This window comes from Sinocyclocheilus anshuiensis, unplaced genomic scaffold, assembly GCF_001515605.1.
Source record: "Sinocyclocheilus anshuiensis isolate Anshui unplaced genomic scaffold, SAMN03320099.WGS_v1.1 scaffold453, whole genome shotgun sequence".
Lineage (NCBI taxonomy): Eukaryota > Metazoa > Chordata > Actinopteri > Cypriniformes > Cyprinidae > Sinocyclocheilus > Sinocyclocheilus anshuiensis.
Genome location: NW_015537979.1, coordinates 1,524,977 through 1,537,768, shown reverse-complemented (window position 1 = coordinate 1,537,768; position 12,792 = coordinate 1,524,977). Strand labels below are relative to the sequence as shown.

General features: G+C 39.1%; 2 protein-coding genes across 2 annotated transcripts in view; both read right to left on the bottom strand.

The window, feature by feature from the left end:
- LOC107673283 (sodium- and chloride-dependent creatine transporter 1-like) overlaps window positions 1-6,136 on the bottom strand; it is a 16,038-nt gene extending 9,902 nt beyond the window's left edge. Inside the window, exons 1-4 of the mRNA XM_016466818.1 lie at window positions 5,651-6,136; window positions 4,829-5,098; window positions 948-1,079; window positions 455-734 (exon numbers count right to left, since the gene is read on the bottom strand). Of these exons, the coding sequence (XP_016322304.1) occupies window positions 455-734; window positions 948-1,079; window positions 4,829-5,098; window positions 5,651-5,675 (707 nt within the window). The 5' untranslated portion in view covers window positions 5,676-6,136. The remainder of the gene's footprint in view (window positions 1-454; window positions 735-947; window positions 1,080-4,828; window positions 5,099-5,650) is intronic.
- Window positions 6,137-8,184: 2,048 nt separating this feature from the next.
- Window positions 8,185-12,792, bottom strand: part of LOC107673293 (transmembrane prolyl 4-hydroxylase-like) — an 11,110-nt gene continuing 6,502 nt past the window's right edge. The window contains exons 5-9 of the mRNA XM_016466830.1: window positions 11,749-11,921; window positions 9,684-9,869; window positions 9,508-9,598; window positions 9,230-9,335; window positions 8,185-8,908 (exon numbers count right to left, since the gene is read on the bottom strand). Coding sequence (XP_016322316.1) covers window positions 8,712-8,908; window positions 9,230-9,335; window positions 9,508-9,598; window positions 9,684-9,869; window positions 11,749-11,921 — 753 coding nt within the window. The 3' untranslated portion in view covers window positions 8,185-8,711. The remainder of the gene's footprint in view (window positions 8,909-9,229; window positions 9,336-9,507; window positions 9,599-9,683; window positions 9,870-11,748; window positions 11,922-12,792) is intronic.

Sequence of the window (12,792 nt, the reverse complement as noted above, 5' to 3'; positions counted from 1 at the left end):
CTTTAACTCGGCATTCCCAAAATTAAGCAAAAAGGTTTGAGTGACCATGCTATATTACAAATCTAATCACAGCTAAAGAACACCGATAGACACAAAACTTCTTACTTTCTACAAACGGTTAAAACATACAATACATACAAATGGTTAATAAACAAACAGTTGACGGTAGCCCTTGACTTCTATAGTATTTTTTTCTATACTATGGAAGTCAATGGCTACCGTCAACTGTCTGGTTCTTCAAAATATATTATTTTGTGCTTAACAGAAGAAACAAACTCGCGCAGGTTTGTAGCAACATAAGGGCGAGTAAATTACAGAATTAAAATTTTTGGGTTAACTATCCCTTTAAGTGCTTCAACAGCTCATTTTCACATTTTCACAAAAGTCTCATCAAAAGAAGTAAAAATCTGTGCCAGGGCCTAATCAGATTGGAAAACGTTTCAAAGACACTTACTCCCAGAATTCCATAACAGATGATCGCAAACCCGTGTGCTCCAGACAACTGGCACTGGTGTTGAGGGAGGAGACATTGGGAGGGGAAGGGGACAATGACTGATTGAGACACACGCGGCTGAAGTTAGTAGTACAGTTGACCGTGTTCCACTCATGTCCACATGTGGCCCACGGCAGAGGGGAAGTGAAGGAGTGAGCCAGAAAATACAGGCCCCACACCAGAACCATGATGTAGTAGGTGTTGCAGAAGAACACGATCACCATTGATGCCAGTCCAAGCCCTGGAGGAAAGAACGATACTGCCCTTCTTCAGCCTGCTTCAATACATGCTATATCTCACGCTGGACAATATTAAAAGCCAGACAGATCAATATTCTGTTTTGCCATTAAAAATAAAGATACTTGCAGGCAGGACGAGGTATGGATCTGTTTAACTAGAGGTTGGCAAGGGCTGGGGTGTGTGCAAATGCATCTGGTTGTTAATAATACTCCACCTTTAAAAAGAGGCGCGATGTTCCATGAGGCGACCCCACCCTGTTTCATGAACTGACCCAGTGCGATCTCCAGGAAGAACACTGGAACACCTCCAACAAACACCATTAGGAGATAGGGGATCAGAAACACACCTGCAACACACAGGAAATGACAAGACTTTAGCAGACTTATAAACTGTTTATTACAGAAATAGTATACTTAAGTGCGAACTGAATGTAATGCTGTCAGACACTTGATTGCATGTTAATTGCAATTAAATGAAAATGTATTATATAATATAATTTCAATGCACTTAAGTAGGACTTTTAGTACATTTAAAATACATATACTTTAATTATAATATTGAATAACACTACAGTTCAAATTATAATCAAGTACTTTACATGTGCTTTAGTATTAGGGATGTAACGGAATGAAAATTTCTTATCACGATTATAGTGACCAAAATTATCACCGTTATCAGTATTATCACGGTATTGTTAAAATGTGCTGGAAATGTTCAGAAAGTATTGACATAAATCGTTTCACCAAGTTTTATATTTAAAATCAACAAACAACAAATAAAATGACTTTTTGTTTGCATAATCACTAAAACAATAACATTACCAATGATGTTCGGATTTTAAATGACAACTTGACTGACAACAGTTTAATAGCATGTTGAAATATCTAATGTAAATGTTCAAATAAAGCTTTGAAAAGTTTAATAAAAAGGTAAACCTCACATTTCAGCCTTTAAATAAAGAAAACATATAAGTCAAAATGATAATTGATTAATAAATGATTATATGTATTTTATCTGCTCCATAAATAATTCTAGATAGCTTATCCGAATTCTTTAAATGTGTAGAATCCACATAAGCCTGTGCGCGTGATGTACGCGCTACTGTCTGTAGCCTATGTGTGTGCGTTACAGTGCAGCAGCGCATTAGATTAGAACGGCGATTAACTTACCTGTACAATAAACTGTTTAAAACGTGCATTCTCCCATTAAATTTCGAGCATCCAGTAATCACACATGTCTTGTGGAGCGCTTTCAGAGTATGCATTTATTTGTCATTTGAACTGTTTGGAAACGGAGCGTAAATGTGGAATTCCTTCAAAGATTTCTTATCCTGTTGCGCCCTCTATAGGACCAGCGACTAGGCGACGTCAAGCTTAAAGCGTCATGGCAGAGCGTTGAAGTCGACTAGTCGATTAGTCTGTGCAACCCCTACCGTGAACAAAGCAGTATTGCGATTAAGAACACTTCCTTTAGGTATTACATGGAGCGAAGATGAAAACAAAATGCCATTGAATCGTTTCTGAAGACAGTCATAACCTTCAGAGGTACAATCATATAATTAATTCATTCATATATTCACTTGTATAATTCCCATAGCACTCTTTTAAAACCTCTCAGCTTTTCCGCCCTGTTTTCACTCAAAACGAAACTACTCTGCGTGCTGTGCGCAACTGTGCTTTATGCTGGACAGTATTTATTTATCGCGAGTTGTTCAAAGCGCGGTAATCTAATACGGTTTTAATGATAATTAAAAGATGAAACGTAATACTAACCGTTGGGAATTTTATCATGATTTATCGTCAAACCGGTAATCGTTACATCCCTATTTAGTATGCTAGTTAACACATCAAAATAAGTGTACTTCTTTAAAGCACAACAAAGGATTATTAGAACATAGTGTTTTAAAATGTAGTAAAAGGTCAAACATTTAGGCCCGGTTTCACAGACAGGGCTTAGACTAAGCCAGGATTAGGCCATAGTTCAATTAGGACATTTAAGTAATTTTTATTAACATGCCTTAGAAAAAACATTACTTGTGTGACAAAATCTTGAGACAAAACAAAGGCACTGATATATTTCAAGATCAGTCAGTGCAAGTTTCTTTCAGTTAAAACAGCTCAAATTTACACTTTAGTCTGGGACTAGGCTTAAACCTTGTCTGTCAAACCGGGGGTTAATTTTACAAGAGCTTGCAATTTTTTAAATTGTACCTAAGTGAGGTAAGAAACATGATGAAAGTGAACTCTCTTTAAAACTGATTTGAAGTGCAGTACAAGTGTACATTCGATACAATTAAGCACACTTGTTTTTTATAAGGGTAACAATGTCTGTTTCTCAGTTTTCAAAGAAATATTTCACCCAAAAATGTAAATTCTGTCATCATTTACATTTTAGTATTGTCATTCCAAAGTAAGTCAAGTAGATATTATTATTCCAAACAACACTGGACCCCATTGACTTTCACTCTGTGGACAAAGAAACAAATTTTTTTGTGTTCAGGTTTAGAATGACATGAAGTTTTTAGTAAATGATGACAGAATTTACATTTTTGGGGCATACTAAACTCTTGTACTCAAATGTACTTTGTGTATGTAAGAGAGAGCGCAAGATAGATTAGGTCTCCCTCGCAAATCATGTTTACAGACGGATAACAAATTTAACGTTTAGTATCAGCTCTATAGATACGTCACACAACTGACACGGTTCTTGAGGTGGCGTCTGATGACACTGATGCTGACTTATTGACATGCTTCAGCTGACAGTGAAGGGGAAACAAAACAAGCTTATAACTCTAAGCAGCATACATCACCACCTACATGCATCAGAAGAGCTGCACAGATGGTTAATGTTACGAGAGAAGGAGAGGAGAACAAAGAACAGAGCATCACTTCTTCAACCTTTGATAAACTCCGGTCATGAACAGTAGACAGCCATTGTCCTTCCTCTTTCTTCCTGTCTGTCGGGCCGACGTTTATTTTTCTCAGTGCTTTGACCTTCTAATTTATCTCTACTGCCAGATACTTCATTACATTTCAGATGATTTAGTTTATTAGTGTTAAAGGAATAGTTCACCCAAAAATGGAAATTTGCTGAAAATGTACTCACCCTCAGACCATCGAAGGTGCAGATGGGTTTGCTGGAGAAATGTAGCATTGCATCACTTGTTCACCAATGGATGCTCTGCAGTGAATGGGTGCCGTCAGAATGAGAGTCCAAACAGCTGATAAAAATATCACAATAATCCACAATCCATGTGTTTCATTTGCTGTGAAGTTGCTTTGCAATGATTTGTATCGTGAAATGCGCTGTACAAATAAACTTGAATTGAATTGAACAAGTAACCCACACCACTCCAGTCCATCAGTTAACGTCTTGTGAAGTGAAACACTTGTTTGTAAGAAACAAATCCATCAAGATGCTTTTAATATTCTATACATAATATTGCTTTCTCCAGTGAAAAAGTTGTCTTGTCTAAATCTGAAATATGCACAGAGAGAAATATGCAAAGATCAAGCACTGTTTACAAGCGAAAACAGTCCAAAACAGCTCTTAACAAATACATTGGTGGATTTTGATGTGAGAGATGGACTATTTTGGACAGAAGCAACGGTTTGAAGTTAAAACGCCTTAATGATGGATTTGTTTATTAACATGCAGATTTTGGCTTCACAAGACGTTAACTGATGGACTGGAGTGGTGTGGATTACTTGTGGATTATTGTGATGTTTTTATCAGCTGTTTGGACTCTCATTCTGACGGCACCCATTCACTGCAGAGGATCCATTGGTGAACAAGTGATGCAATGCTACATTTCTCTGAATCTGTTCCCATGAAGAATCAAACTCATCTGTTACAAACTGGCCTGTAAATCTTATGCAAATTTACAGTTTGTGTGAACTATTCCTTAAAGAGTGTGTATGATAGAACAACGTTTTTTTTTTTCAGGTGTTTTTTTTTATCAGGGTCACTTATTGATCAGTAATTGAGTATAGAGTGGAAAATCTCACATTTTCAATTTAATCTGAAGACTTTTAGACCCCACTCTATGTATCTGTTCGGTTAGATATGATATATCTGTGCCTGTATGTATCTCACCTCCACCATTCTTATAACAGAGGTAAGGAAATCTCCAGACGTTTCCAAGGCCAACAGCAAATCCAACACAGGACATGATAAAGTCCATCTGCCTGCTCCATGTTTGTCGTTCTGAATGCCCCAGTTCTGTGTTGGGGTCACCGGTCTTCATCAAACCCACGCAAACACTGGGCTCAGCAGCCTCCGTACTGGACCCCTCAGTTTCTGACACCAAAGGACGGGCGACTTCTGCTTCCTCCTGAGATTCATCCTCACACGTGCCACAATCATCTGAGAGAGAGACGAACATGACTTTGTGAGTGCTTGATCTTCTTTTGCTTTAATAGCAGCAGAATTAGAACTGATGTGAACTCCAGGCCTTTGTAGTATAGATATCACAAATTTGCATATTTGATTTAAATAGTTCTCGTTATACATATATATATATATGAATTCACATGCACCCATTCAGCATGCTTTGATTGATTGCTGTGCTCCTGTGACATCACTGGCAGTTTTAAGCATGTCAGAGATGCAGCTGAATCCAGATTGGAGCGGATTGAGGGACTGTGTGTGTGTGGGGGAGAGAGCGTGTGTAAGGAAGAAAGTTAAGGAGAGACACTTGATACAAGTAAATACACGCAGAGACCAGATCTGGATCAACTCGAGAGATTTAGCGCAGTCCGTGTAATATAAAGATACATTACGCCACACACCAATCTGATTCCGCTCAATATCAATGTTTAGATTATATTTTATGTCAGGTCTCTGTAAAGATGCAGCCACTAAAATGTCATGATCAAATAGTTATGTAAACAAACAAACATATAAAGTCGTTCTTACTGGAGAAATGCTCTTCTGGCGACATGCCGCGTGCGCCCCCGAGAATTCACAAATAACGGTTCTTCGCGTTTTATTTATTTATTTTTTTAATTCACGTGGTTCAGTACTTTCCCGTGGGGTTGCGGTGTGATTGTTTGCGTAAAATTGATCTTCAGCAGAATGTGGACGAGACTGAGCTCCAAATTATAATAATTGACGTGCGTCGCTGGCAGACGAGGGATAAAAGGGTCTCAAAAGCAGTCGACAAAGCACTTGAAGGTAAGCCTGAAGAATCGCATGGATGTTGGTTAAACGCGAATGACAGTAAAGTCTTAAGGAATCTCCCGGTTTGGTTAGGTAATATAACGGAGAAGCAGGTGTGAGGTCGCCGCCTGTCTCGCTGGATCTTACACCGCTAGAAGAAGCATGAGCGTCAGCGCTCAGTTCGCTCGCTGCGTCCGCGTTATCACGCTCGGCGCGGCGCTGTGATTGGCTGACGAATGTACGTTCGTCTGTGATTGGCTGATGTGCGGTGTCGTCACAGAAACGCGTACCTGACCAAAGCTGCGTACTTGACTAGCTTCACTCCCACAGTCTGGAACCAACATAGCTATACATACAGTATTTCCCTGCTAACACGCAGATTAAGATGATGTGTTGGGGACTTGTAAATTGCAGAGCTAAAGTGCTTTAAACAGATATGCGTAGAGAGAGCCGCTCATGATCAATGCATTGCTGGGTTAATTTGAGGACACTGGTTTGATTATTAGCTGAGGAGCTGGTGAGAAAGGAAGGATGAATGTGGTTTGGCAAAAGGAACCTGATTTGAGCTGATGCTCCCTGGACCTAACCTTACTGTTGAACTAATCATGGCCGATTACCTTTAGACAATGTAGTTTGTGAAAATTATTTAATATTTAAAATAATAATAAAAAAAAATATTTGAAATGTTTGAAAAAACTTTAAGGTACATTTTAGTAATTAAGTATTAAAGCAATTTTTAATTACTAAAATATATTTTTATTATAAATTACAATTTTAATTAAGTGTTTTTTTAATATTTAAAAAGTCCTTTTTAATTAAAGAAATTTTACTCCATTTTTAAATGTTTTGCTTACCTGTCATAATACACTCAGGATCTAGTTTGATACTAAAACACATTTGAAGATTTTGTCTCCATTTCTAACTTCTCTAGTTGTTACAGTGGACCTAAATAACCCCCTCTAGACCAACCGTAATCCTACTATACCATTAAAGTAGTTTGCATCATACTTCAGGGGATAGAAAAGGTCTTTTGCATTTGCCAATCCCAAAGGTACTCACAAAGCAGTATCAAATTTATACAGTACATAATAAATACAAGCATAGCCAAACAGCTGCGAGAAACTATTCAAGTTTAGTAAGTCACCAAAAGCCCCAAAATTCCATAGACTCTGTATTAAGCCTCAAGATCCAGGAGGCATTAAAGGATCTTTTGCAATAAGGGCTTACATGCTGTTCTCTTGAGTTCCCTCAGCCGCAACAGCACAGGAGAAGTGTGTATGTGTGTGTGTCAATTCAGATGTTTTTCTTCTTCTTCTTTTGACTATGGCATGTGTCATCTAAAGTGACAACATTCTGGGAATATAGCTCTTTGTAATGAAAACAAATGGAATTATAAGGTTACTAAAATGAGAAGTTTATCTTGAATTTAACACGAATGAAAATGAAGCTGTGAAGGACAGACTAAAAGTGACGATACACAGGGCAACTTTTTGGAGCAATGTTGCTTGGGCACTTTCCCATTGAGAACGGGCTACAAATTTCCATCTGGATACTTTAGATGGGTCGTGGGCCCCGTGTCTCACCTGGTTGCCAGCTGACAGCAACATTGCTCAAAAAGTTGCCCTGTGTATCATCGACGCCTTTAGTCTTTACAGTGGCACGTGCTGTATAAAGATCCTAGATAATGTACATTCAAAACTGGTTTATGGAGTTTTTGGCTACTAAAAGTGTTTTTGGAAAGATGTTTTGTCAGCTGAACAATCGGTGTGTTGTTGACAGTACAGTCCATTAAACACACTGTATTTCTATCCCTCACAGCCTGGTTTTCATACCTGCCAAAAACTGAATATGGCTCTAGCTCGATTTATTGACTTGAAAGATCTGCAAGAGCAGTATAGCCAAGCTGCTATGCATAAATAAACAGAGCAGTTGTTAGAGACCTTGTTAAGTGAAGAAAATGCCCTCTTGTGGGGAACACGTGCACTTGCATATCGGTGAAATCTGTTATGTGTGACAGTTGAGGTTTAATTCCTACAGAAAGTTGACCAGTGAAACCGAAAACACCACCCATACACTCTTCCATAAGTATGAATTTATTTATTCATTTAACTTAAATATCTGACAATTTCTTTGCTTGAAATAGTGCATTAAAATGGAAAAAGCCTACCTGGGCATAACCAAACCTGAGATAGACACACATTATTTGACTAATACATACATATATATATATATATATATATATATATATATATGAATAAATAATTAAATAAATAGCAATATGACAAATAAGTAATATCTTCAATAAATATGCCACATTGAATAAAACTTTTTAAATAAATAATGATTAAATAACTTGTGCAACACCAGCAAACTATATATCAGTGAATGTTGAGCTATTGAAAGAGCCATTTCCCTGTTGAACTCATGAATATTAAATGATATGTCACTGGAGCAGGGGGTGACAGCTACATAAAGGTAAAGCTTGCAGCAGTGGGTATCTCTTACTGCACCAGCTTTTACTTTCCTAAGCAAGGCTTCACATTAGCGGAAACTGATTCTAGATCAGCATAGGAGTGTAATTTCTACCACCGTGTCTACACTGGACACGAGCGGCGCCGCACGACATGACAAAATACAATAGACCCTATTATTATCAGTGATGCTGTCTACACTGGATGCGGCGCAATGCGACACAACAGATCCCCGATAGTAAGCTGCTGCCTCGTTCTATTTATGACGTACTGACACAATGTACAAATGATTTGCAACGGTCGCTTTGTAGCGTCCAGTGTAGACACGGTGTGACAGGACGTCTGGTTCAGAGGTCTTGGTGAAGGTATCCGTGCTCGGGCTTTTTGCTTTGCTCGTCTGGATGCCATGAGACCAGACGCTGGTAGCACTCCTGCCGCTGCTGGTCAGGGTCAATGTTCACCCACACACTTCCTGTCCATTTGAAGCCCCGAGTGACTAAGCAGTTGCCGTGGAGTGAGAATTCATCCAACTCTCCAACCCAACCTGACAGAAATAAATGGAAAAGAACAATGGTGAGTTCATTAATATTCATTATGCATACACTACCAGTCAAATGTATGGAATAATTACGATTTTTTAATGTTGAATGAAGTCTTCTTTCAAAAACATTCTTAAATCTTTTAACCCACAGTGTTACGTCTGGTGTTGCTAGGGTGTTGCTATGTGGTTGTTATGATATTTTGGTATGAGCTCAGACTGCTCCTTCAATGCAAGTCCATGGGATAATTAGGCAAAAATTTAATAATAATAAAAAATATAGTCACAAATACAGGAAATGGAGGTATATGAAAAAGAGAAACTCACCATTGCCATCTGAGAGGTGGTTGTACCACAGCAGAGCGGTTCCAGCTACAGGTTTGACCTTCAGATTGCCTTTATCACAGTACTGCTGAGAGAGATCACCTAAGACCTGAAACACACACACACACACACACACACACACAGATTCCAAGTGAAGCTGCAGTAACATCAAGTGCCTAAGATGGCTATCATAATTCAAGACCTTCTTCCGGTTGCTGCCTGGTTGCTATGGCAACAGAGCTCACCTCCCCCAGTTGCCATAGAAACAGGACATGGCTCACCTCCTCCTCATACGTCCTGTTGTCAGCCACAGGGAAGCTGGTCTCTCCTCCTCCATCCGCCGAGTTCAGATGCAGCAAGACCGTCAGATACCTGTGAAACAGAAATACTTTTATTATGGCGTAACATTTTTAGAAGTCAAACAATAGATTCCAAATGTCTTGTACAGTAGATGTACCTGCATGCGACCTGTGTGGAGGCAGAGTTATTAGCTGCCAGGTGTGTGTGGGCACAGCTACTGTCAGGATTGGTGAGGCTGCTGTCGTGGTGGGCGTGGCTGTACCCGCCCTGCTCATAACGGACTACTTCCATTGGCTCGCTGAGATCGACCAATGAGGACGGCAGTCGTGTTAAACGGGTCACTCTGGAGAAAAAATTAATAGTTTGTCTGTGCTTTTATTTAGAAGATTAGATTCAACTTTATTGTCATTGTGCAGAGTACAAGTACAGAGCCAATGAAATGCAGTTAGCATCTAACCAGCAGTGCAAATAGCAATGTATATTTGCATGTTTTAAACTAGCTCTACTTTGTGTACTACGTCTAGTACAAACATAAGTAGTCATTTAGCAGACTTTTACCCAAAGCAATGTAACAATGTAATGACTTAGAACAATCTTCCTCGGGTGACCTGCGATTAATGGGATAGTTCAGCCAAACATGAAAATTCTGTCATTTACTCACACTCAAATATCATTAAAATCCAGTATGAGTGTCTTTCTGCTACAGAACAAAACCTTTTCTTTTCTACAGAAACAACTGAAACATTCTTCAAAATGTACTCATTCTTATGTTGTTCCAATATTCAAACCAGTATGACTTGTGTGAAACATAAAGGAAGATATTTTGAAACAATGAAAATCATTGAGGATTCAAAGAAGAAAAAAAAAAGGTCCAATCAATGAAAGTCAATGAGGAGTCCAAAACAAAACAAAGCAAAACAAACAAAAAGTCTCAACTGTTTGGCATTACAATGAAAGTAAACAAAGCAAAAGGAACAAAACAAAATAATAAGGAAGTCGATAAGGAAGGCAAAAAAAAAACCATTAGTTTTAAAGTCAATGAGGAATCCAAAACAAAAACAAAAGCCAATGAGGAGTCAAAAAAACAAACAAAACAATGAAACTCAATAAGGAAGCCTCCCCCCAAAAAAAAATGTTTCAACTGTTTTGTCCATAAAATGAAAGTCAATGAGAAGTCCAAAACAAATTGTTCCACAGCAGAAAGACAGCTGTACAGGACTAGAGTGATATGAAGGTGAGTAAACAATGACAGTATTTTAATTTCAGTCATTTCATAATTGTGACGGATCGAACCAGGAACCTTTTGATTACCAGCCCTGAGCTTTAGGCACTACTCCACCCGTCAGTGGCCTGTAGCACGAAGCCGGTTTCAGTTCGCGTTTAGTTTGAGCAAACTCTTGAGTTTTCGGGCTCTAGAAGGTGGGTTGGTTTTAAGTGGGTTTCGTCATCATGGTAACTTACTCTACACGGCTACCCTGCTCCCGAGCAGGTTTTAATCTGAGTTAGAGATCGCAAACCAAAGCTGGACCAATCAGCTCTGAGCAAAGTAACACATATATATCATATATCCCCTTTATCTCTCACTACAAATGAAAGTTTATAGTGATAAAAATGTAGAGACAGACCTTTTGCTGCTAATTGTTTATTATATTAATATTTTCTATATTATAATTATGTATAATTCATATCATACATTAATATAATTAATTATATGAGTTAACAATTAATATTAAACTACATATAAATACAAGGTTCAGTATATAAAGCTTTCTAAACTCATGAAGCTTTTCTTTTGAGCTCCTAGTAATATAAATTCAGTTGAGTCACTTGCATTGATATAGTCAGTAGCTGCCTTCTCAAACTTTCACTGCAGCAGTGTTTATTCCTGCCTTGTAAATGCGTTTCAATTCATGCTATTTTTTCATCTTCAACAGAGAAGTGAATTGCGCTGACTCTCGCGAGGAGTCAATCAAACCGATGCTTTCCATGTTACGTGTGAATGGCTGTTTGCCGCACGTGTCGCACTTTCAGGTGCACACGCCTCACAAAGTCTGGATCCAACCTGAGTTGATAGAGAACGTTTATACCAAGCGTTGTGCAACAGATGATCCTGATCTAAACCAGGTTGGGTTTGTCAGGTGCATACTCAAACACTCAAAACTTACTCTGCAACTCTGAGTTTGTTCATCTTGCTTCGTGCTACAGGCCACTGAAAGCCCTACCTGTTTCTGATGCTCTTCAGCAGGTGGTGTGTGCCCTCTCCGAGATAAAGTCGAGTGTGTGTGCTTCTCTGCCTGACCTTGGCATGTCCGTCCAAACCTTGGCCAGCGCTGCCATACTGCAACACTCCACCACTGACGCGCTTAAACTCCTGCAGAGACAAAACTCCTGCAAACACACACCAGACACCACTCGAAATCAGCTACAGCTTCCATGTACCAATAACATCACATTCAGAAAGCTTATGCATCTATTTGGCCATTTAAAGCAGAAAGTCATGAGGAAAATGTGCGTGGTGCAATACTAGTATATTGTGGGTGGCTGCTATGTGGTTGCTAAGATGTTTTTAATATTTTTAACGCATTTCCATGTGGTTGCTAGTGTGTTCTAAGTGGTTTCCTTCAGGTTCAGGTCAAATGAGCCCATTTACAAGTCTCTATGATATTCTGGTCTCTATAAATGGCTTGGACTCCTCCTTCATTGTAAATCTTTGTAATTCATCAACAAGCCGCATGATTTGAGGTAGCAATCACGTCTGTAGCACAAATCTTAGATGGTGTGGGACAAGTTACATATTTAGGGTTAGGGGTGTGTTTAAATCCTCAACATAAAGTATGTGCAACAGTAATAGCGATGCTTGCCTCAGAAAACAGCACAAGTAAAACATTACTGTTGATGCCAGTGTTACAATGAGCAAGGCGAGAAAAACAAGAATAGCATTTCTCTGTTTTTCTCCTTTATTCACTGGTCAGTGAGTCTTCACTCTTCCCCCTCCGGAACTGAACCACAGTGGGATGCTCTCCAGACAATAGAGCAGGGGGACCGGAAGAGGGGACGGTACCTCGGTGAGACCGTATGCGACCGGATGTGTGTGTGTGTGACCCTCATATTAATGAGACTTCAATGAGTGACGATAGGATCCATCTGGAAGCTGCTAGAAAGCACTGCATGTTGTGTCACTGTATCAGACCCACCACTCTCTCTCTCTCTCACACACACACAACCACACACACACACACACACACACACACACACACACACACACA